The sequence below is a fragment of the Leptonychotes weddellii genome, chromosome 15 (assembly GCF_054177405.1).
Source record: "Leptonychotes weddellii isolate Sample4059 chromosome 15, ASM5417740v2, whole genome shotgun sequence".
Taxonomy (NCBI): domain Eukaryota; kingdom Metazoa; phylum Chordata; class Mammalia; order Carnivora; family Phocidae; genus Leptonychotes; species Leptonychotes weddellii.
The window spans coordinates 16,103,063-16,123,732 of record NC_138383.1 but is presented as its reverse complement, the minus strand read 5'-3'; the positions used below and the strand labels follow the sequence as shown (position 1 = coordinate 16,123,732).

General features: G+C 52.3%; 1 protein-coding gene across 1 annotated transcript in view; it reads left to right on the top strand.

Moving 5' to 3' along the window:
- Nucleotides 1-19,182, top strand: part of NMT1 (N-myristoyltransferase 1) — a 26,834-nt gene extending 7,652 nt beyond the window's left edge. Inside the window, exons 2-12 of the mRNA XM_081804823.1 lie at nt 987-1,095; nt 4,390-4,534; nt 9,624-9,742; nt 10,695-10,786; nt 11,621-11,737; nt 12,524-12,694; nt 13,497-13,605; nt 16,046-16,216; nt 16,847-17,014; nt 18,037-18,174; nt 18,824-19,182. Coding sequence (XP_081660949.1) covers nt 987-1,095; nt 4,390-4,534; nt 9,624-9,742; nt 10,695-10,786; nt 11,621-11,737; nt 12,524-12,694; nt 13,497-13,605; nt 16,046-16,216; nt 16,847-17,014; nt 18,037-18,174; nt 18,824-18,844 — 1,360 coding nt within the window. The 3' untranslated portion in view covers nt 18,845-19,182. The remainder of the gene's footprint in view (nt 1-986; nt 1,096-4,389; nt 4,535-9,623; nt 9,743-10,694; nt 10,787-11,620; nt 11,738-12,523; nt 12,695-13,496; nt 13,606-16,045; nt 16,217-16,846; nt 17,015-18,036; nt 18,175-18,823) is intronic.
- Nucleotides 19,183-20,670: the final 1,488 nt, after the last annotated feature.

Sequence of the window (20,670 nt, the reverse complement as noted above, 5' to 3'; positions counted from 1 at the left end):
TTTTTTTTTTTTAAAGATTTTATTTATTTATTTGAGACAGAGAGAATGAGAGACAGAGAGCATGAGAGGGAGGAGGGTCAGAGGGAGAAGCAGACTCCCCGCCGAGCAGGGAGCCCGATGCGGGACTCGATCCCGGGACTCCAGGATCATGACCTGAGCCGAAGGCAGTCGCTTAACCGACTGAGCCACCCAGGCGCCCCGAGACTGTTTTTTGCTGCATTCGTGGGGTGTGTCATGCAGAGGGCCTCTCCCCTTTACTGGGCTCACAGGCATGTTTCATGTAGTTGCTTTGTGGCAGGAGTGGGTGGGTGCTTCACTGTTCTTTTCCCCAGACCCCAGGTACTGGGTTTTGCCCGTGGTGATCACCCAGTCTGAGCCAGCTGACAGTCGCCCTAGGTCCTGCAGGCTTGATTTCGGCAGTGCTCACGACTGTTTCACTAGCTTGGACACAGTTCGCAGCAATGTGAAACTGCCTTTTTCCTCCTTCCTTCCTCCCTTTGCAGTACTGCCTTGAGCTTTAGATCCAGCTGGGGAATTTCACTAAACGTGATGCACTGGGAGAGTGAGAGTGGGGATGAGGAAGGGTGTCCAAAAAGACCGCTTTGGGCTGTCATCATTTTAAATTCAGGGCTCTAAGGAAGTGTTGGTGGTACGAATGCCCTGTTAACAATTATCATTTGCCTTTGGTTACAGCACTCTAGCAATCTGAAGAAAATAAACATCAAATAAAAGCAAGAATTGAAAAGGTCCTTCCAAACAAATAGGACATTTCTGGCACAGGCCCCCTCTCCCACCCAACTCTCACCCCCCAGAGCTGGTGGGAGTGAGGAGAGCTGCATTTGCTGGGACCTGGATTCTCTAGTCGTCTTCTGAAGCCAACAGGCCTGATTAAGGAAGATCTGGCTCCACAGAAAGCTCTTTGTCAGTGTAGCTCAAAACGGATGATTTTTTAAAAACCCTGCATCAGTATTTACTTTGTCTTACAGTGGTTTGAGTCCAGCCAATGACACTGGAGCCAAAAAGAAGAAAAAGAAACAAAAAAAGAAGAAAGAGAAAGGCAGTGAGACAGATTCAGCCCAGGATCAGCCTGTGAAGGTAACAAGGAGGCTCTGTTTTCGTGTGACTGAGAGTTGCTTTTTCAGAGGAGAGAGTTTGGGGGTCAATGTATAGGAACAATTCAGATTGACCCTCTCCACTGGTATTACTTCAAGATGGTGGAGTTGGATCCCTCTGCTGCCCTCTGCTGCCCTAGACCTAGGTGATGAAACTGCTCTCGGTACCTTAAGAGCCACAGCAGGTTAGACACTGTCTCCTGAGCATGTGGCCCCCTCCGTACACGCAGGTACAGGGATGCATGTGGTGCTCTGTGGGGTGCCTGAGAGCGATCCCGCCGGACGGCCCCTGCTGCCTAGAGCAGTGGTTCTCCGTCCTTCCTGCCTTGAGTCCCTGCCACTGGGAGAAGAAAAGGCCTGCTCTTTTTAAGGCCACCCTTTATGTATTGCAAGCATTCTCTGATTGCCGTAGTCCTTGTGCTGGAAACCGCAGGTCCCACAGAGTGCACTGCTGAGCTCCACAGCTGAGAACCACTGGCCTAGACCAGACGACCTAAGACTGACACACTGACCCGAAACCCGGAAGTATGGGGGGGGATTGGTTTGTTTTGTAAATAAAACAACATTTAACAAAGAAAACCTTTTCTTTCAGGTTAAGTGCTGCCCCCTTCAGAGTAGACCCCAGGAGAAGCTTGAACATACAATCCCTCTCTTAGAATTACCTCTAGAACAGTGTCTAAGCCTCACAAGAAATCCAGTCTCACTCCAGTGTACCCACACTTGGTTTTATGCCACAAATGTTGTACTCCAGCTTGAATCTCCTACCTTGTTGAGAAATGGCTTCAAGTGATTTTTTCCTGTTCTCAATATTAAATCCCCTATGGGGAAAAAAAAAATAAAACCAAACACCATTATTGACCACCATGTTGGCCAGGTTCTTGCCAGGCACTTCATTTAAATTAATCCTAAATGGGGCGCCTGGGTGGCTCAGATGGTTAAGCATCTGCCTTCGGCTTGGGTCATGATCCCAGGGTCCTGGGATCGAGCCCCATGTTCAGCTCCTGGCTCAGCAGGGAGCCTGCTTCTCCCTCTGCCTCTCCCCCTGCTCGTGCTCTCTCTCTCTCTTTGTCTCGAATGAATCAATAAAATCTTTAAAAAAAATAAAAATAAAAATAAATAAATTAATCCTAAACCTTCAACATCCCTACCAGGGAGGTGGGGGTCTTCTTCATTTTAAAGATGCGAGCAGTGGGGTGCCTACCTGGCTCAGGTGGTAGAGCATGCAACTCTTTTTTTTTTTCTTTTTTAAGATTTTATTTATTTATTTGAGAGAGCACGTGTGCACACAAGCGGGGGAAGGGGCAGAGGAAGAAGGAGAAGCAGATACCCTGCTGAGCAGGGAGCTCATCCTGGGGCTCGAGCCCAGGACTCAATCCCAGCACTCCGGGATTATAACCTGAGCTGAAGGCAGACACTTAACCGACTAAGCCACCTAAAGGCCATGAGCATGCAACTTTGGTCTAGGAGTTGAGAGTTTGAGCCCCACGTTGGACATAGAGCCTACTTAAAAAAAAATAAAGATGAGAGCAGTGCTCAGCCAGGTCGTTGGGCCAGGGATTCTAGCCCAAGCCCATGCTTTGGCTTTAGAGACTTTTATTTGTTTCATGAGTTTGTCTGGGGGTGGGTGTTTGGAAGACTCTACGGGTATTTGAGCTCCAGCGTGTGTCAGAATGGTTCACTTTGGAATTAGAAACATTTAACAAAATACCATTTACATAGCCTCCCTTTCCCTCTTTGTGAGAGGGGTGCAGTTCATTGTCAAGAATTTAGGAAGAACCTAACAAGAGGAAGAAAAAAATCGCTTGTCCTACCTCCCAGGAATAAGCAATGTAAACATGTTAGTTTATGTTCTCCTTGTCCTTCTGAATCTAAATTTAAAAAATGGTATAGTAAAAATACCAGAAGAAATTATGAGTATTTTTATATAATCGTAAGCCTGACATAAGACCTGGAAGTCATAAAAGAAAAATTGACAAATTTAAATAATCTCTGTAGAAGTTAAAAAGATAAACAACAGACTGGGAAGATATTTGCAGTATTTGAACCAATCAATTTAAAATCATGAAATGAGTAGGCAGTTTACACAATTAAAAATACATGTTCAATCAGTGTATGAAAAGATAGTTAAATTACAATGAAAAAAATTAAAATTAATATATTTTTTTCCTCCTAGATTGGTAGAGTTTAAGATTTGGTAAATCTAATGATGAGGGTCAGGAGAAACACGTGCTCACTGGGTTATTAATTCATATTAAATGAACACACTGTTCATTGGATTATTAACTGATATTCTCTTTTTAGAGAGCAAATTGACAATATATATTACAGTTTCAAATGTGCATATCCTTTGACCCAGAAAATCTCTTTCTTAGACTTTATGTGGCAGGAATGCATATCCCAATGAGCAAAAATAGATGTACAAGAAAGTTCATTATGGCATTTTTTGTAAAGCTGAAGAACAAAATCACGAAAATGCCCATCAGCGAGGGACTTGCAAAATATATTGTGCTCTATCCACAAAGTGGACTCAGTTCGAATGAGCAGGTCTGCATGTCCACATGGAAGGGTCTCTAAGACATAGTGTTTTTTATTTTTTTTAAGATTTTATTTATTTATTTGTCAGAGAAAGAGCACAAGCAGGGGGAGTGGCAGGCAGAGGGAGAGGGCAAGAGCACTGAGCAAGGAGCCCAATGTGGGACTCGATCCCAGGACCCTGGGATCATGACCTGAGCCAAAGGCAGCCGCTTAACCGACTGAGCCACCCAGGCATCCCTAAGACTTAGTGTTTAAGGAAGAACAGCATGTAGAATAATACCATATGACCAATTCTAGTTTTTTGGAAAATTGTGCGTGTGTGTGCTTGAAGCTTGCATGCAAAAAAGTGTGAAATTATATTTGCCTCTTCTCACCCTACACCTCCTAAATTAAGACTGTTGATAAGGATTATATTTAAGGGGCGGGCTTGTTGGGTGTTTACTTTCTATATGTAGTATATATTTCTGCATTGTTTGAAATTTTACACTGAGCATGTATTCCTTTTGCCACCAAACATCATGAGACTAAGAAGGAGAAACCCCGTAGGAAGCACCCACCTTTCAGAGAGCCCATCGCCAACCACTCTTTCTCTGGTTGTCATATGACATCTGACCTCTGGGTTTGGGATGGAGGAACCATACCCATTCCTTGAGTTGCACCCCTTAACGCTTACACTTGTGATTAATCAAAAGTGCTTATTAACATAATGAGCCTTTTCTCTCCCCAACTTTATCTCATCCAGATGAACTCTTTGCCAGCCGAGAGGATCCAGGAAATACAGAAGGCCATTGAACTGTTCTCAGTGGGTCAGGGGCCTGCCAAAACCATGGAGGAGGCTAGCAAGCGAAGCTACCAGTTCTGGGACACGCAGCCTGTCCCCAAACTGGGTATGTATGTGCTTTCTTCCCCAGGGGATGGGGAAGGATGTGTCTTAGCTGTGCTTTGGGTGCCACACCGAATTTGTGGGGGGAGGGTGGTAGAGTCCTGGCGTTCCTTGGTGGTTATTTTTAGAGGGTGGTCTTAAAAATGCTGTATAGAAAACACTAATGCTCAGGGACCTACTGGTTCACAGGAGTACATATTGAGAACAAGTACTGATTCCTTTAGTCCATCATCATCTACTATAAAGCTACAAAGAAAAACAGTATTTTGGCACAGGCCGAGTGGGGTTGTGTGCTCACGGGTCTGTCTTCCTACAGAGATTTTGTAGAGAGACCATCTTGTTTATCGGGCAGATGTCTGGCCCTGGGGTGGGCCGAGTCCCCAGCCCTTTCCCCTTTTTTTTTTTTTTTAAAGATTTTATTTTATTTATTTGAGAGAGAGAGGGCGCAAGCAGAGGGGAGGAGCAGAGGGAGAAGGCTGCTGAGCAGGGAGCCCGATGTGGGGCTTGATCCCAGGACCCTGAGATCATGACCTGAGCTAAAGGCAGACGCTTAACCAACTGAGCCACCCAGGCGCCCCCCTCAGCCCTTTCCCTTTGTCTCTCAGCCAGTGCATGCTTCCCAACTACACGTAACTTGACATTTTGCCTAACAGTGATGGCTCAACCCCGGGAATGCCTTGTGCAGGTCTGGTTGGCACCCTTTAAAAAAGCTATACTGAGGGCGCCTGGGTGGCTCAGTTGGTTGAGTGACTGCCTTTGGCTCAGGTCATGATCCTGGAGTCCCGGGATCGAGTCCCGCATCGGGCTCCCTGCTCGGCGGGGAGTCTGCTTCTCCCTCTGACCCTCCTCCCTCTCATGCTCTCTGTCTCTCATTCTCTCTCTCGCAAATAAATAAAATCTTAAAAAAAAAAAAAATTTAAAAAAGCTATACTGAGCTCTTAAAGGGATGGGACAAGCAGAAAAGCTCAAAGGATTCTAGAGAGACTGACATAGTAGAGTTAGAGATGCCTGCTGAGATTGAGCCACAGCTAACGATGATGGCTAACTTCGGATGTCACTGTTGACAAAAAATTTCTGGAGCGGTTGCACCATGATTCTGGACCTATTGATGGCCCAATGCCTGTTTTCTCTGTGACTAAGAAAGTGTGTTGAGAAGACATGTGTTCAGATACCAAATTTAAGTGACTGGTCTTTTCCAGAATGTTGGGGGGGGGGGGCGGGGGCAGGGCAGGGCCAAAGACTGGAGAGGGGAGAGGGGCGGCTGTGCCCACAGAGATGATCTATTCCAGAGGTGGGGTCTATGTGATAATTGGGCAGTACTACTCAAAGTGTGGTCCTCAGACCAGCAGGGTGGGCATTGCCTAAGAGCTTATAGACATGCAAACTCTCAGGCCCCACCTCAGACCTGTAGAATCGGAACCTGGAGGGCGTTTGTGTCCACTTTGCAGGTTTCAGACACTGCTCTAGAGCAGATGCAGTTCTTGGACAGCTCAGTCACAATCCAGAAGCAAGCACTGCCTGGATGTGAGGAGTGGTGATTCGGCAGCCGGCGCTATTCCAGAACCCTGGCCCGACCCATCCGCCTTGTCTGTCAGGCTGCCCAGGTCAGCCAGGTCCTAGGCCCACTGGCTAAGCCCTCCAGCAAGGCTTTGGGTCACAGTAATGCTGTTAGTAGGGCATTACCAGGAATGGGTCCCAGTGACCACTCCCCGCCAAGGAGCAGGAAGAATGTAGAGAGCAACACGCTCCGCCTCTGAGTGAAATGCTTGATGAGGCATTTTGTGGTGCCGCCAGGCATCTTGGCCCAGTTTTCAGATGGGTTTTGGGGTTTTTGGTCCAATTTTATTTTTCATTAAGAATTTGCAAATGGGTAACTTAGCTCCATTCTTCATAGAGATGAATTGGGGTCCATGGACTTCTGTTCCTCATCAGTCCAGTTACTCTATGTTGTCTGCCTCCATTTCTCCACCTGTAAATATAGAGAGTGCTCCAGCTTTGTTGTCAGAAAGTTTGTGAGAAAGCCACACAGGTGCTTCAGGAGCCCTGACGCCCTCAGGAAAGTGGAACGAGCTCAGCTGTATTTCTTCTGGAAGTGCCTCCTGGGCCATGTGTGGTGTGGGGTCCTGGGGGGAGGGCCGTTGTTCTGAGCACCTGACCAGTCTGCCTTTCAGGTCCATGGTCAGGCCCAAAGGAAGGCTTCCGTTGTTTTCGTGAGGCAGCCCGCAGAGAGCAGCACATTAGAGGCTTCAGTTGGTCTGCATGGCTGAGGTCCCAGCCTAGTTCTCCTCAGAGCAGTGCGACTTACAGCTTCTTGCCGTGATTTTTCCCACCAGTGGTGGGAAATGGCACCACTGGCCATGAAGCCTATCAAGCGTACTGTTTACTCCCCACCTTGTTGGGAGAGGTGTGATTAGGTTGTATTCCACTGAAGAGACCTGGAATTTTTTAGAAGTTTGCAGTCCTAAATTCGCCATCGAAGGGCCTTCTGAACAGCAGCTGTTTTAGGCTGTGTGACAGTGACAGTTCTGTGTTCCCAAATATATGCACAATTCTGTTCCCAGATAAACTTTTGATCCCCTCCATGGTTTGGAATTTCGCCACTCTTAGATTCGTTTGTACAAGTAACTACCCAGGGGAGAGCTCAGACTTGTACGTGGTTTTTCTGGGAAGCCTCCCCACTCTCACTCTCTTCCTTGTCTTGTCCGTTTGGTTTAAAGTCTCCCAGATCTCACATTCTTTGCTTCCAAGTCGTTCACGGTTGCTGTGGTGCGTGGTTTTGGATCTTTGATGTTGGAAGGCAGAGAGAATTTTGGGGGGAGAGTGTACAGAACGAAGCCCTCTTAAAGTCCAGGGTTTTCTTTTTAAAGTTCCCAGCATCCTTAATCGGTTACTGGGTCCAGGTGGCCTAGTGATCATTGGCTATACCCCCACCATTCTCTGTGGCAGTCTCCCACATCTGCGCAGCAGGAGGCGCTCAAGAGCCCTGTGAAGGTGAAGACCCTCTCCGCACAGGCGGAAGCTGTGATGCTGGGCGCTGGCCGGAGGACAGTGCAGGAGCCTAGGGCCTCTCCTCAGCTCCGTTGGCACCCCAGACTGTGAACCTGTTAAAAGTGGTGTCAGTTTTTTCATTGTGTCCTGGAACTCTGCTTTGTCAGCTATGTCTTGCAGATCTCAAACAGCCTTGAGATGACCTAGGAGAGCTGGCTTATCATGGTCAGGGGCCCTCATCCTGCTGGGGGGCAGGTGCCTGCTCACCTGTCTTTTGGGTGCCCATGATGATGAGGGCCTATGCCATCCCGTTCACCGGCTCCCGCTCCAGAACTCCTGCGCTCTGGGATTCCATGAACACGAGGTGAAGGAGTGAATGGAAATGCTCATTGCATGAAGGGCCTAGTAACCAGCCTAAGGGAAAAGATTCAGCCTTGAGATGATTGTAGTACAGTGGGGAAGACTACCAGTATCTTGCCCATGGAAATCATTTAGGAAAAAATAAGAAGAAGGAGGTTCTGAAGTTAAATGTATTTTGGAAAAGGTATAAGTTCAGTACAAGGCAGGGAACTGACCAGCACCTCCTCAAGACTAGCAGGGAGATCCTTGGAACTTTCCAAGGGTCTAGCCCTCTCGGCTTTGTAGGCTCTAAACATTTCACATGGCAGTGGATTGGAAGTAGATTGATTTACATTAAATTAATTCATAAGGGCTATTTTATGAATAAATCAAAAGGCTGGTTTCTAAACTAGGTGAGAAAAATATAACCTCTTTCCCAAGCAAACCTCCTGGGAAGCCGGGTGGTAAATTGGAGGTGGCCGGTTGCTTCCTTGCTATGTGTCCCCATTGTTGCCTGCACTTTCCAGTTTGTGACCCCTAGCACTTATTAAATACTTCCCCAGAAGATGGTCCATCTTGTGGGGACAGGGACCTTGTCTTTTCCCCGCTGTATCCTTGTGCACAATGTCTGGTGCAGGTCGGTGCTTGGTACATGTGCTGAGTGAGAGAGAGTGAGATGGTCAGTCCTAACGGTGTTGTCCTCAGCTCATAGCCTGAGGTGGCCTCTTCCACTACACCTGCCCCATGGATCCATTACCTCTGCCTTTAACACGTTAGAATGACGTATTTGGGCCAGGGGTCTGCAAGTCAGTAAAATCCTGAATTGAGTGCCGAGTGTGTACAGAGCCTGATGCTGGGATCAAAGCAGTATACTGAGTGGGTCCCTTTCGAAGGCCGTTTTCAAAATGTACTAAACATTGCGTTCTTACCAGTGTGAATGTGAACAAGCTCTGAACTGTGGAAACCGAATCATTCCAAGGGCCACAATTAAGTGATCGGTTTGTTCAGGTGTATCACGAGTCCAGTTTGGCCGCGAGGGCATCAGGGCTGTATCACGTGAGCGCCCCCGAGCCCTGTCCGCATGCTCCCCAGAGGAGCGGCGTCTGTCCAGGGTGCAGAGGTTGGGTCAGAGGGTGACTAGCCGGCAGCATCGTGTAGATCAGCGATTCAGGCTACAGACGCTTGTAGGACTCTGTAAGCACTGAGGAACCAAGTCGGCAGCAGTGGTTAACTGGCCCATGTTGCTGAAAGCCGAGGCTGGCCGGGCCGAGATGGAGCCTGGTGCCTCGATGCCATCATCTGGTTCAGCAGTGGGCCCAGTACATTGTTGTTGCTGTTGACACAAAAGCAGCCTTGTTGCAGCTCCTTCTAAATCCATCCAGGTTGATGGGCCTGGGCCAGGACCATGACGGTCCTTTTTATACCAGCCGGGAGGCAGGAAGCCAAATTAGTCAAGACAAATGTTTGCCATTTAGTAACCAAAGGGAGATTTAAAAGAATTTCCAAAAAACCAACCACCTTGGATCTTAGTGATTGTTCTGAGGCTTTGCTACTGAGTTGGCTCTCAGCTGGGGACTCAGGGTAGCTGGAGAGATGGTCTGCAGTTGCCAAGCACAGGGTGTTCTTCAGACGGAGGGCTCCTAGGGACAGGAGGAATTTGCTGTGGTCGATGTTTGAGCTGAGCCCCTTCCCTCCCTCTTCCCCACCCCCTCCCCACCCCCGCGCCAAGACAGAGGGTGAGGCTCACAGCTATGCTCTTCTTCTAGGAGAAGTGGTGAACACCCATGGGCCTGTGGAGCCTGACAAAGACAACATCCGCCAGGAGCCCTATACCCTGCCCCAGGGCTTCACCTGGGATGCCTTGGACCTGGGGGACCGTGGTGTGGTGAGTAGGCCTGGGCAGGCCGCAGTGTGGTTTGGGGGCCACTTTCAGTGAGCCCTGCCATCATATGGAGACAGATGCTACCCAGGCCTTCCTTAAGGACTCTCTTGAGAGCTGATCCAAGCAGGTTGGAGCAGACACACACACACATACACACATACCCCACCTTGGCCCCCTGTCTGTTGCCTCTGAGGCCTGCCCAAGACGCACATTTCTTTTTTTTTTTTTTAAGATTTTATTTTTTGGGGCACCTGGGTGGCTCAGTCGTTGAGCGTCTGCCTTCAGCTCAGGTCATGATCGAGCCCCGCATCGGGCTCCCTGCTCGGCGGGAAGCCTGCTTCTCCCTTTCCCACTCCCCCTGCTTGTGTTCCCTCTCTCGCTGTCTCTCTCTCTGTCAAATAAATAAATAAAATCTTAAAAAAAAGATTTTATTTTTTAAGTAATCTCTACGCCCAATGTGGGGCTCAAACTTACCAACCCAAGATCAAGAGTCACATGCTCCACCAACCGAGCCAGCCAGGCGCCCCTCAAGATGCCGCATTAAATAGCACCTGACTTCTCAGGCAGATTGAGAGTTAAGCTCTGTAGCTCCCCCAGGCGATACCTTTCTGCCGTGCATTTGTTTGTCTTGTTCATCTATTCATTTGTTCCCTGTCTTAACGATGGAGCGGCTGGTTAGGTGGATGACATTCTTGCTCTGCCACCGTATGTCTTGAAGTCTGCCGCTCTACCTCTCGGTGGCTCGGTTTCCTCGTACAGCTAGGGTGCTTGTTCCAGAAGAGTCCCTGCCATGCCTGGAGCGAAAAGGATTTATGAGATGAAACATGGTTTTTCATAGTTTGCCTTGTCCTTCTGGAAAGCTTAGAGCCCCAGGGAGGTGGGGTTGCCTCTCCCCACCCACCCCCGCCCCGCCCATGGCAGGGTGGCTCTGAAGCAGCTGCTTGTGTCTCTGCAGCTGAAAGAGCTCTACGGCCTCCTGAATGAGAATTATGTGGAGGATGACGACAATATGTTCCGATTCGACTACTCCCCGGACTTCCTGCTGTGGTGAGCCATGAGGCCTTCCTGGCGACTCGGGTGGGGCGCGCGGTGGGCCCACTTTCTCATCCCTGCTAAGAACCAGCCTTCGAATGGCAAATTAGGGTGTCCATTTTGAGTTCCCACATCTGAAGGAAAGTTGTTTCCAGTGGAGCTAAGAATCGAAACCTTATTTAAGGTGGAATGACTGGGTGAGAGAGGCCTTGGTGGCATCAGAGTCCATCACACGAAGAAGAGATCGTGTGTTATATGGTGACCTGGTGTAGGAAGGGAAGGAGGGATGAGATTTCAAAAGAAAAAAGAGTCATTTTCTACCCAGTTCCTGAATGTGCTTAGTTATCTGAAAATGGCCCTGCTTGGCTGAGGCCTCCAGCCTCCTGGCACGTGTTGAGTATCCGGGGATGTAGAGGCATGAGGCTGAACTGGAGAGGGACTGCCTGAAAGGGAAGACTTGGGCAGGCATATAGAGGGGGTGATGGTGCCCAGAGGGTGGGTGGAAACCAGAGCTCCGGGGGCTCCATAATCGATTGACAACCATGGGACCCCTTGGACGCGGAGCCGGTCATCTGGCTTAAGCTAGAAAGTGAGCAGGCACAAAGAAGTTCGATCGGTTGCAAAGTCCTCAGTATGACAGCCTTGAATTGGGTGGGTGCGTAGGCCAGGTGGGCTGAGCAGCAGGAAGGGGCTCTGGCTCGACCCCATGTGTGTCCGGGAGGGCTTAGCCCTAAAGAGAATTAGCTCTTAACCTCCAGGGAGGTGGAGCAGGAGGTGAGAACAGACTCGGGTATGGTGCGCAAGCCATCTGCCCAGCGCACTGGTCAGTGGTTACTGTCTCTCTTCTAGGGCTCTCCGGCCACCTGGCTGGCTCCCCCAGTGGCACTGCGGGGTTCGAGTGGTGTCGAGTCGGAAGCTGGTTGGGTTCATCAGTGCCATCCCGGCAAACATCCACATCTATGATACGTAAGCACCGGCATCACTCCCCACATCGCTGCCCTCCTCCCTGGTCTGGGAGCAGGGGAGAAAAGATGCACATACCTTCACGAAAGAAAAGGTGAAGGGAAGGAGCTCAGGTCCTGGGAATAGAAATTCATGGCAGGAACCGTCTCCTTTGCTCAGAGTTGCTGCTGGTTCTCTTGTTCGCAATCTGGGCTGGATGGGGCCCACCGTGAGGGCCAGGATACCTGCACAGGGGCCCCGTGTTGGCACTTACAACACCTGTCACACGGTTGTGCACTTGAGCAGCTTCATAAGTGGGCCCGAGCCAGTGTGACTCAACGTCCGAACAGTCGTGGGGCCTCTGAGCTCTGCTCTTCATTTTCCCTGGAAACATCAGAACCAGCCGCCACAGTCTTCTGGGCTTACAGGCCTGGGATTCTTGTGGGAGTCAGAACCCTTGAAATTCCAGGATAGCCCTTGACTTAGTCTGAGGTACCCTGCCAGCTACAGGTGGGACTCCCCCATCCTGCTGGTGGGGGTTCACCAGGCAGATCCTGGTGATGCGGCCAAATAAAGGAGTTGGCTTGAGTCTCACCTACTTTCGAACGTGGGGTCTGGCTGAAAGGAGTGGGTTCCTTGCCTGGGGCAGCGGGCCCGGGGGGACCCCAAGTACCAGCTGCTGGGTGCCGGCGGCGGCAGAACGCAAGCCTCAGCTGAAGGGCCCCCTCCCTATGCGGTGGCGCCTGCGTCTTGAAGGGATTACCTTCCCCGTTAAAAGCTGGGTACTGGGGGTTTTTCCTTTCTCTCCAGAGAGAAGAAGATGGTGGAGATCAACTTCCTGTGTGTCCACAAGAAGCTGCGCTCCAAGAGGGTGGCTCCGGTCTTGATCCGGGAGATAACCCGGCGAGTTCACCTGGAGGGCATTTTCCAAGCTGTTTACACTGCCGGGGTGGTTTTACCAAAGCCTGTTGGCACCTGCAGGTAGAGATCTCTTGCGAGGCCCTCAAAGTCCTGGTGTGCTCGCTCTCGCTAAGGAGCTCGTGTGCTGAGTCACAGCTCTGGCCCTCAGTCGGTGCATGCCCGAGAGCGTCCTGCTTCTCTCCTGCCTGACGAGATGGCTGGTGGCTGCCCACGGGAGCCGGGACGGGGGGAGCACGGAAGAGTGAAGGGGGAATTTGTAGGAACAGACTGGAGAGTGGGTGCCCTGTCCAGAGGGGTCAGCCGTCCTCCGCTCCCACTGATTCCTGCCTTTTGGAAATAGGTCATTCCACTGGGGTTTTGTGGTAGTTTTTAAGGACCAGCCCAAATCTGGGTTTTGATGGTAAATGTCCAAGAGTTTTAAGGGGTTGGCTCAATTTTATTTTGAATATTCTGTGGGCCAAAGAGAACATGTTTGATCCCTGGGTGACAGGGGACCGCCTCTGCCTCAGAAAGCTGTTTGAAGGAATTGAACAGTCTCTGCCTCAAGAACATCAGAAGTGAAACACCAGGCAAATGCAGTAGAGGAGGGAGGAGGAGGGTACACATTCTGAGAACTTCAAGTCTTTTCATGGACTTGGCTTTTAGAATTTGGGGAAGAAAAATAGAAAGAAAATTCGGAAAGAGCTGTGGCAGCCCTGCATTTACTGGGGGGCCGTTGGAGAGCCCACCACCGGGCACTGGCGCTCATGGGGCCTGGCGGGTCTCTCCCGCCACCTGCTGGCCATCTGGAGAGTTCCATGCCTTCGCTCTCCACGGGACTTGCCAGAATCCTCTGAGGACAGGACATCTGTGTCCCCCACAGGTACTGGCATCGGTCCCTAAACCCACGGAAGCTAATTGAAGTGAAGTTCTCCCACCTGAGCAGAAATATGACCATGCAGCGTACCATGAAGCTCTACCGACTGCCAGAGGCCAGTGGTGCTGCGGGCGCGATGGGCGGGGGCGGGAGAGGCTGAGAGCTGGGCCCTCGGCAGGAACGCCTCAAGGCTTGGGCAGGGCGGGGGTCCGAAAAGTGACCCAACTCAGAGTTTCCTAATTCCTCGACTTTCTGTCTCTGTTGTCTCTGCTGTCTATAGCAAGGATTTTATTTTAGTTTGACTTTCTCAGTTCTCTTGCATCTGCACCTGGGCTAGCTTCCGTGTCATCTGTTGATGAGCTCAGAGAACACCTATTCTTTGTGACTGTAGCCCAAGCGAGGCACAAATAGATAAACCTGCTCACTGAGCTGCAACACTGCCCAGAGCCCGTGTAAATAAGCTACAGAGCGTCTGCCAGGCCTCGGTTGGGGAAAGGAGGGGTGACTCCAGCCTGTGAGGGGCGCCCAGATTTCTTTTTTTTTTTTTTAAGATTTTATTTATTTGACAGAGACACAGCGAGAGAGGGAACACAAGCAGGGGGAGTGGGAGAGGGAGAAGCAGGCTTCCCGCTGAACAGGGAGCCTGATGCGGGGCTCGATCCCAGGACCCTGGGATCATGACCTGAGCCGAAGGCAGACGCTTAACGACTGAGCCACCCAGGTGCCTCGGGGTGCCCAGATTTCTAATCCCAGTCCCCCGATCCAGATTTGTCTGTTGAAGGAGTAGGCAGCCTGGAGTCAGCTGGTTTTCTGTTCTGGGTCTCAGTTTACCTAATTTTCCAATGAAAGAAATGCTTCTCCTCATTCTCCCGTTGCGCCTGGTTTCAGGATCCTAATGACCTGAAAGTCGCTTGTCCTCCCGCAGAGCTTCCAGGGTCAGCGCGGTTACTGGTGCCCGCTGATCAGGGGGGCTGCCCGCTTGCCTTCGTCAGCCACCAGACTGACTTAATCACCCTGGGATCGGGCTGGTCCAGCACTGGGTCCGGGTCAGCCGTGTCCTGTTTTGAGAGACTGTGACAGTTGGATACTGCCCCAAAAAACAGATTTGGGGGGGGGCTGTGATGGTGTCTCCTCTTCCTGTTGTGAAGACAGATTTGTCCTGAGTTCTAGACAGGCAGCATTCTTAAAGCGGTGTTGTAGCCCAGAAGAATGTCTCTGGATCTCCCCGCCTGTGGGTGAGAGCCCCTTTCAGTGCAGAATTCGAGGTGTCCTTGTGGGAGCTGCTGCCATGTAGAAATGAGGTCAGTAAGTGTTCCCCGGAGACATCAGGCTTACTGAGGAATTTGGGTGGCTGAGGTCCTGGAACAGCTCTTTTAAAAGCAGTTTCTACACAGGGAAGCAGTTGAATCACGCAGCAACTGAGGTACATAAACTGTAACGCCACGCTGCTTTCAGATTTGGCTGACCCCACCTTTGTGTCTTGAACCTTTGGGGATGTTCTATCAGCCCCAGGATTTACTCCAGAGCATGAGATGGGTTCATTCCACTGAAGCCTTTCTTAAGAAAAAGCAGCTGTGGGGTGGGATCCTGGTTTAAGATGCAGTCCCAGGAGTTTGGTGCTTTTCTTCAGAATTTAACTTGCAGCAGGCCTGGCTGGAGGCAGACTGCTGCGGCAGAGTCTGAGCACGCAGGCAGAGCGGGCTTCGGGTGTAGACTCTGCTGGGCCTGGGGGTTCCAACATGCCTAAGCAAGGAGCTGGTCTGTGAAGGGCTCTCCTAGTCTAGAGGAGAGAGACCAGCATAGGAGATCAGCCACAGCTCGGTGGGACAAGGTGGCGAAGGTTCGGAGGAGAGGAGCCAAGAAGGGCTTCGCCAGGTCGACGAGTAGCCCGGGCCTGGGCCCACGCCGGCACGTCCACGAGGGTTTTGCTCCCTCATGGCACCGTTAACATTTGGGGCTGGGTAATTCTGTCGTGGGGACTGTCTTGTTCATTATAAGATGTTTGGTAGTTTCCTTGGCTTCTACCCGCTAGATGTCGATAGCACCCTTTCTAGTTGTGACAACCGAAAATGTCTCAGAGTATTGTCTTATACTCAGAATCACCCCCGTTGGGACCTGCTGGGCTAGAGGGACATAAAGGACAGTCAGAACTGTCTGCCAACTGGTCCAGAGGGTGGAAGGTCTTCTGCTCCCTGTTAGGGAGTTTAGAGCAAGGGAGGGGCGTGCTGGGTTGTGTTTTCTTAGGAAGGTGGCCTGGGCCATGTGGATAAGAGATCGAAGCAATAGCCTCAGCCAGAGAGGGTGGCCTTCACTAGGGGGGAGAGGGCCAAAGATACTGACGAGGCAGGACTCGCGCCTGAGCGCGTGGGGGCCGTGAGTGAGAGGCCGCTGGCAAGGGTGACTGAGGATTCTCTCTTGATGGCCTGGGTGGATGCCTCCAGGGTTGGGGTAGGAAGGGAGACCGTGTCAAGTTTCCGGTGCCCTCAGGGCTTGAGAGGGAGCCAAGAGGCTCATGTTCGGCACACCTGACACCGTCTCGTCTGTCTGCCTTCCAGACGCCCAAGACAGCTGGGCTGCGACCAATGGGAAAAAAGGACATTCCAGTAGTGCACGAGCTTCTCACCAGGTACCTGAAGCAGTTTCACCTCACGCCAGTCATGAGCCAGGAGGAGGTGGAGCACTGGTTCTACCCCCAGGAGAATATCATCGACACTTTCGTGGTGGAGGTGAGTGCGGAGGGGTGTCCTGGGCCCCTGAGAGGCATTCTCCTTCAGTGGCTAGGTTCCCCAGGCTCGGGGACTGAAGACCCGACTGCTGGCAGTGTTGGCCCCCTCCAGGGGGGGCCTTCCTTGACCCTCCTTGCTTGATCCTCCCTGAAGACAGGAAGCTGTAGCTTGTCCTTGCTAACAGGATGCCCTCTGGACTTGGCGTGAGCCCTTCTTGCCTCTGCCCCCTCCCGCAGTCCCCGGGGCGGGGGGCCGGAGTAGAGAGGACTAGGCCCCTCTTCCTCGGGTAGGCCTCTGAGCCCCGGCTGCCGTGCTTGTGGTGGTGCTGGCCAGGCGTCCGCGACAGTCTGCGGGCGTGTGAGCCGCGAGGAGCCCCTGACGAGGCGCAGGGAGGGCGCTCGGCACGGTCAGCCGCAGTCCGGCCTGGATTCTCCTCCTGGCTCTGTCCTCAAGTGCCCTGGGCCAGTGCGTTCTCTCCTGCCTGCACCCCCTGTTTCTGTGTGTACCCAGTCATCTCGGGGGGGCAGAGCTGCTGAGGGCGGTGTGGGAGCAGCAGGAAACATGCCGCTCCCGGGCTGCAGGGTCCCCGCGCGTGCGCGACATTGCCTCCTAGTGTTGTTTTCCCTGCAGAATGCAAATGGTGAGGTGACAGACTTCCTGAGCTTTTACACGCTTCCCTCCACCATCATGAACCATCCGACCCACAAGAGTCTAAAGGCTGCTTATTCTTTCTACAACGTCCACACCCAGACCCCTCTTCTAGACCTCATGAGCGACGCCCTTGTTCTCGCCAAAATGGTGAGGAGCAGACCGGAGGGCCCGGAGATGCGTGGGGACGGGGCAGTGGGAGCGGTGGGGAGCACAGCTGCCTGTGCGCCGAGGCTTCCGGCCCTCCTCGGCCTCCCGCTCCGCGTAGGAAGGGGCCCAGCACGTCTCAGCCAGCAGCCTAAAACTAGGAGGGAGCAGGGAGCATCCACGTGAAGGGAAGGCACTGAACTCCTGGTTTATTTCAGTGAGTTTCGTTCTCACGGGCGGCGCTGCCAAGGAGCCTGAATAGCCAGGCCTGCTCCGGGAGTAAAGGGGTTCTCCTTACGACTTCCCCAGCGTGGGAATGGGGAGATTGGTCTCTGTCGTGGTGAGTCATTGGAGCGGCTGACTGTAGGGCATGGGGGGTGGGGCCCAGGCCTCTTTGACCCCCGAAGAGGTCAGCGTCGGTCAGCCCTTCGTCGTGGGTCCTGCCCGAACTGAGACGAGGCCGCGTGGGCCGGCCGGATGGTGGCCAGGTCAGCGTGTGCCCTGCAAGGCCTTCTGGTCAACTGGGTGAGATTTAGGAAGTGTCTGTCGTGGTCTAAGAGCAGCGTATCCGCTGCCGTAAAGGCGCAGGGTCCACAGCAGAGGCCTAGTAGCCGGAGTGTCGGGGAGTGAAGGGACAGCTCAGCTGCTGAGCCGCCGATAGGAGCCAGCTTCTCAGAGGAAGTGCTTCGGGGCTTGGTCTCCAGAGAAGACCGTGCCAGTGACCGGTGTTTTGGGGAGCCTAACATGGAACCATAGGAGCAGCGACCTGGACACTGAGGACACAAGGATGCACTTGGGCCACGAGGGGCCAGGTGGGGTGGCGTTCCGAGAGTCATGAGAACCACCCCTGGAGAGCAGGTGCTGGCTGGAGTCTGCATCTAACGAGGACGCAGCCGGGGCTTCCGAAGGGAGAGTGTTCTCCCGGCTGCCTGCGCCATGGGCTGCGATGTGATAGAAACGGGCAGGAAGGCGAGGCAGCTTTTCTCTCTCTTCACCTGTTCCTGTCTCTCCCCGCTGCCCTGTAGAAAGGGTTCGACGTGTTCAATGCACTGGATCTCATGGAGAACAAAACCTTCCTGGAGAAGCTCAAGTTTGGCATAGGGGACGGCAACCTGCAGTATTACCTTTACAATTGGAAATGCCCCAGCATGGGAGCAGAGAAGGTATGTCCGTGCCCAGTGCAGCTGGGGTCGGGGGGTTCGTGTTGCCGGCAGAGATGGGGCCACGGGTCTGAGCCCCAGCAGTGGCAGGGTCCGCATTCCCCTTCAGCAGCTGGTGTGAGGGTGGCAGAGGGAACAGGCCCCAGAGCCACCCAAAAGCAGGAAGCTTGTCTCCAGCTTTTTTCCCCACGAGGTGAGCCACCTCAGCAGGGCACTGGGGACCACCTCAGGGAACTGCAAGTCCAGCTGCCCGCGCTTGGCCAGGAAGGTTCTAGTCTAAGGATCTGAGGGGTTTCCTCTGCTGGGCTCCTGCCCTCATCCCAGCGTGATCCTCAGCCCTTCCTCTCTCAGCTCCAGAGGGCAGCTCCAGGCTGTGGTATCATCAGAATTTACAAAATAAGTGACAGACGAGCTGGAGAGAGGCCTTGGGACTAGCGATGCTCAGGTTGCTGGCGGTTGCTTTCTTGAAGGATCTGATGGATGTAGGAAGACCCTTGTAGAGGTTGAGTGAGTCCACTCCCACAGCCCAGTGGCCCTGTGCGGACTCAGTCCTGTGGGACTTCTGAAGTGGGGGAGGTGGAGGGAGAGGGGAGGGGGACAGACTCGGGACAACTGTCAGCTCAACTCTGCCTCTCCCCGTTGGCTCTCTTAGGTTGGGCTGGTGTTACAGTAATCAGTTGCCAGTGAGATTCTGGATAAAGCCACTGAGAAGTCAAACCAGGAAATGGAACCCCACCACTTGTTGGTCCAATTTTCACAAACGTGAGAATCCCTGGCAAAGGGAACAGAACTGAACCGGCTTTACCAAACCGCCACTGAACTTGACAATTGTATCGCAATGGCGTAGGCTGCGTGATGTCACCTCCGGCCGTGTCTCTGGTCTCCCTGTTTTCCAATTAATCACATCCTTCTGCAGCCGTGATCAAGGGAATGTAACTGCTGAAAACTAGCTCGTGATTGGCATATTATGGAGTTAACGGGTGAATAATAAAAGTATATATATATATATTATATATATATAAATATTTTAAATATCTTTCATGTTCCAAATGTACAAGGATGTTCGGTCTCTAATGAAAAACTGAATCTAGGTCATTCCTCAGAATTAGAATCCAGGGACTGTGGCAGACAAACACATACTGGTACAGTGAATTGTTTTGTTCTGAAAGCAGGCATTGACTTTTCTTGGGGGAGTAGGAGAAAGAGGATGTGGGGGATCTTCTCCATCCCCCTTCTGGATGGGCTGAAATGATTAGCTTTGAGAAGGCAGGGAAAAGTGGAGGGCCGGTGCCGAGCCTGGGGCGGGCCCAGAGCTCGCAGAACCGCAGGTGAAGTCCTAGATGGGCCGACCCTACCCAGGCTGCCCTGCAGGGACCAGGCCTTTTCCGCATTCTTTCACTGGCCAGTGGGGACCATCTGTGGGTCCCTTCTTCCATCCTCGCCCTGCTCCCTGTGGGAAGTCATCCTGCCAACTGATTTTAAAGGGCTCTTTAGCCAGCTGTTGTTGCCAACCTTAGAGGGATGAGTCCCGCATGACATTGATTTTCCACTGCCTGGGGTGACTGGCAGTTTGAAGGGGACCTTTGACCTTGTAGCATCTGGGACTTTGTGGAGACCATACCAGTGCAATCCCTGCTGAGCTCGTCTTAGAGCAAAGAGCCAGCACCCTGATAGCCCTAGGGTGGCTGGCCAAGGATGGCGTGGGGACGATACCCAGACCCCTTCAGCCGCCAGCCCCTGGCCTGTGCCTTCCGATCCATTAGCCATCTCTTGTGCTCCTTTCCAAGATGCGCAGCCTGCAAGTGGTAGCGAGGAGCGGTGGCCAGACGTTGATCTGGATTTGATGGCAGAAATGATCGCGTGTCGCCGTGGTGTGAGTCTGATTTTTGCTGATGATGTTTTGTGGATTTTTGTGGTGGTGGTGGTGATGGTTATTGATGCTGCCAGTCCCCCCAAAAGTGATGGAGCCTCAGGTCCCGTGGCTGTCCGTGTAGGCCTTTCTCCGCTGTGCTCAGCCAGGTAGCTTGGGGAGGATTGGGCTGTGGAATTGTCGGAAAGCCCCGTGCCGGCTTGTATGGAACTTTGCTCGAGGAGAAGGTAAACGGGGGAGAGCGGGGCGTGTGTGTGAGCGGCTTTCCCGGCCGCTTTCAGCTGCCTGCAGGGGGAGGAAGCCTGAGCCAGGAGGCCAGGTTTAGCCAGTTCCCACTGACGGAAGCCCTGCTCTGCAGGCTAACAGCTAACAGAGCGGAGTTTCGGGCTTCGGGTTTGCCAGACGCTAATTGTGCAGAGTCCCCAGAGCTGGAGGAAACTGTGCTTGGGCTGGACTCTGTAGACCGCTGCTGGAGCCCGCGACTCCACTGTCCTGCATTCTCATCAGCGGCCGCTGGGGGCCTCCCTTGTCCCCGTTGTCCCCGTGCTGCAAACTGCATGCCCCAGCGATCTAGGCTGACCTTTGACTCCTTGACTCCAAGATACCCAGACCAAAGAAGCTGCTGTTCT